Genomic DNA, 3,024 nt, shown 5'->3' on the forward strand with positions numbered 1-3,024 from the left:
AGAAAAAATTAAAGATATTCACATAGCAAAGTAGTATAGATTTATCGTATACATTGATGAAGTGGGATTGATTGGCCAATAAGGTGCAGTGCATTGCAGAACCAAGAAGTTAAATTTCTCTTACAAAGTCAATTTGTTCTTGTTTTAAAATGGTTATTTGGTTTTAAAACTAAAAAATTTATCGTTCAAAATACACTTCTTGTTTTGTCCATAGTCCATTTGAGTTTAATTTAATCTTTATTTTATTTTTCGGGGGGAAAAAAAAAAAGAAGAAGAAAGAAGAGTAAAACAGCACATAGTCCATGCCAACCTGTCTCTACATCGAAATGCTTTCTTAATTCATTGATACCTCCTTTTGAGAAACAACCAAAGACAACACCCATCCCTGTCTCTGAATCTTTATCAAACCTATGCATCCTATTGTTTATCTGTGCCATACACAAACTCATGTCTTGTATGAATGAATGAATGAATTCACACTCATTCACAATAATGTGTTCACTCAATCAACATATCAAGAAACTCCAATTATCTGTCTTTCCAATCTCATGCACCACTCTCAATCTAAGAGATCATGAGTTGATAAGAATTGAGCTTTAAACGAACGTGTCTAGGCATGAAATACATTGAAATTTAATCCAAAATCATATGCTGGCATTATATTATCATGATAGAAAAAAGCTCAAATACGAGAACAGGAGTGTTCAATGAGGATGGTCAGTCACACCAATAGGCAAATTACTGCTTAATGAAGCTAATATGTTGTGCTGCTCCAGAATTCTGCTTCTCTTAAGTGGCGGCTCCGGAGAGGGTGAACCAGACGAAGCAAATGCCCATGAATCATTCGAATTATCGGAGCTGAAATATGAATCGATCACACCACTTGGGCTACTTGGTATGGAGTTGTGCTTTCTCTTGTACAAAGGCCTGTGATTATGGTCATCCATTAGCTCCAGAATGAGTTTATGGCAAGCATCGACCTTGTCCTGTAACAATCCCGATTTTACGATCAAGAATATGTGTTTTAGTAATCAAGAATCAGTGAAACTTCAGAATTGGTTACAAATACTTAGGAGATGCTAATAGATGGGACCAGAATTCAGAGTATGAACAAAAAGCGAAGAGATGAACAGACCTTGCTAGCTTTTAGCACCGTCATGAGTTGGTTTTCGTACTCCGGGGCAACGGAAGGCTCAACCTCTCTTATAACATACTTCATTGTTGCAGCAGCAATGACAGAAGGAAGATAATGCACAAACCTACAATCTGCAATAACACATGGAATTGACCATAATTAGAAATCAATGGACAAACTACTGGAAATTTCGGCTTAGGATCATCCTCTTAGCAATTCATTCACCTTAAATTCACAGATCGATCATCCATTCTACTGAAGTAAACATACATTATTGTCAAACTATAACCAATTCCACGTACCGGTAACGATAGTGAGTATAAAACTCTCACACCTCCTCAAGAACTCGGTGTGCAAATTGGTGATCAATCCAAATCTCCTCACAATGTGGTCAAAGAATGAGAGTGGCGTCACAAGATTCACCTTCCATTTAAGCGTTGAGAGCACCAATAGCTCCCCTCTTTGTATCGTCTTTGCCTCGAAAACATACTTGGATTCTTCCACCTAAACGTCATCCAAATAAAATCAAGTCATTATCCCCTTAAATTCGCCACAATAAGTGAGCTTGACAAGGTGATGCACACATACACGATTTGAGTATAAATGCATACCGTACACAATCTGCTAACAAATGCATTTAAAAGCCACAAAACGATACTGAAAATAACTACAATACATATTTTAACATCTTTAAGAGATCAAATAACGGAAGAAACCATTCTAGATTGTCCACATCTTTAGGCATCATCAAATTTGGCACTAACAAATGGATTAAATTTCCACAAGCATATTCGTCCCGAGCATACTAAAAAAGCGAAATGCCCATCAAGAAACATACTTGAAGATCTAACAGAAGAGGCACTTGAGTTTCCTCCACTTTTGCAGCTATAGAAAGACAAGCCACAGCAACCAGTTGACTCATCCATGGCTTATCTTTCTGAAAACAAGGGCTCGACACAAATCTGTCATAGTAATACACAGCTAAAACACCAGTCATGACAGTGAACCCGTAGTGGGCAATCACCTTCAGCATCCATTTAATAGCCTCGTTCCTCCCCGTTTCCAAAACCCCATCAGAAATCATTTCATTACATCTCAGTTCCGCCTGATTTTTCTCCTTGATCAGAAGGGTGACAACCTCATCATCCTCCCAGTTAAAATCACACTCATTCAGAAAAGAGAAGGGCTTTTTTCGAATCTCATTGAAATCCAAACTATCCAAACCAAACCCACAACACGAATCTTCATCAAAACGCTCCTCCTCACAGTAAAGGTCGTCAAGAATTGAATTTTGGAGAAGGGATTTCTGTTCTTGGAAATGGGAAAACATCTTCTTCTGGGAAGAAGACATTGGAGCCTAGGCTCATTATCCTCAGGACAAGAAGATAAAGCACGAAATATTGAATCTTTGGCTCATTATCAAACCTTCTTGCGTCTGTTTTCACTCTTTTTTCCGCCCTTTGTTCCCTTTCTCCTTCTGGTACTGAAAAGGAGAGGAGAAGAGAGCGAGGCAGAGAGCGAGGAGGCTAAAGATGAGCGGCCGAGGGATTTTATACTTTTATACGTGAACATTGTCACGCCTTGTCTTTTTATTTTCCCCTTTTTTATTTTTATTTTTTATTTTCCAGTGCTTATTTTGTTTTTATATTTCTTGGAGGAATTTTCGGAATTTGGCGCCCAGCAAAAGTTGGCATTAAAATAAATAAATAAATAAATAGTTCTTAGTTATTAATTGTGCGGAGTCGGGCCAAGCGGGCTGAGCTCAGCCCACAACGCCTGCATGGGCTTTCCAGATATTATATTTTATTTTGCCTGGATCAATCTGGCCCAAAAAAATTTGGTCAGGTTTGAACGGTCAAACAAAGTACAAAAATGTTGGAACTAACTCT

General features: G+C 38.1%; 1 protein-coding gene across 1 annotated transcript; it reads right to left on the reverse strand.

The window, feature by feature from the left end:
• Positions 1-369: 369 nt before the first annotated feature.
• Positions 370-2,661, reverse strand: LOC140891091 (cyclin-D3-3-like). The gene is made up of 4 exons (XM_073299370.1): positions 1,974-2,661; positions 1,438-1,639; positions 1,136-1,266; positions 370-986 (listed from the first exon to the last, which is right to left on the reverse strand). Exons 1-4 carry the CDS (start codon positions 2,484-2,486, stop codon positions 705-707), a joined length of 1,128 nt encoding a protein of 375 aa, XP_073155471.1. The 5' UTR covers positions 2,487-2,661; the 3' UTR covers positions 370-704.
• Positions 2,662-3,024: the final 363 nt, after the last annotated feature.

Source organism: Henckelia pumila, chromosome 3, assembly GCF_033568475.1.
Source record: "Henckelia pumila isolate YLH828 chromosome 3, ASM3356847v2, whole genome shotgun sequence".
Taxonomy (NCBI): domain Eukaryota; kingdom Viridiplantae; phylum Streptophyta; class Magnoliopsida; order Lamiales; family Gesneriaceae; genus Henckelia; species Henckelia pumila.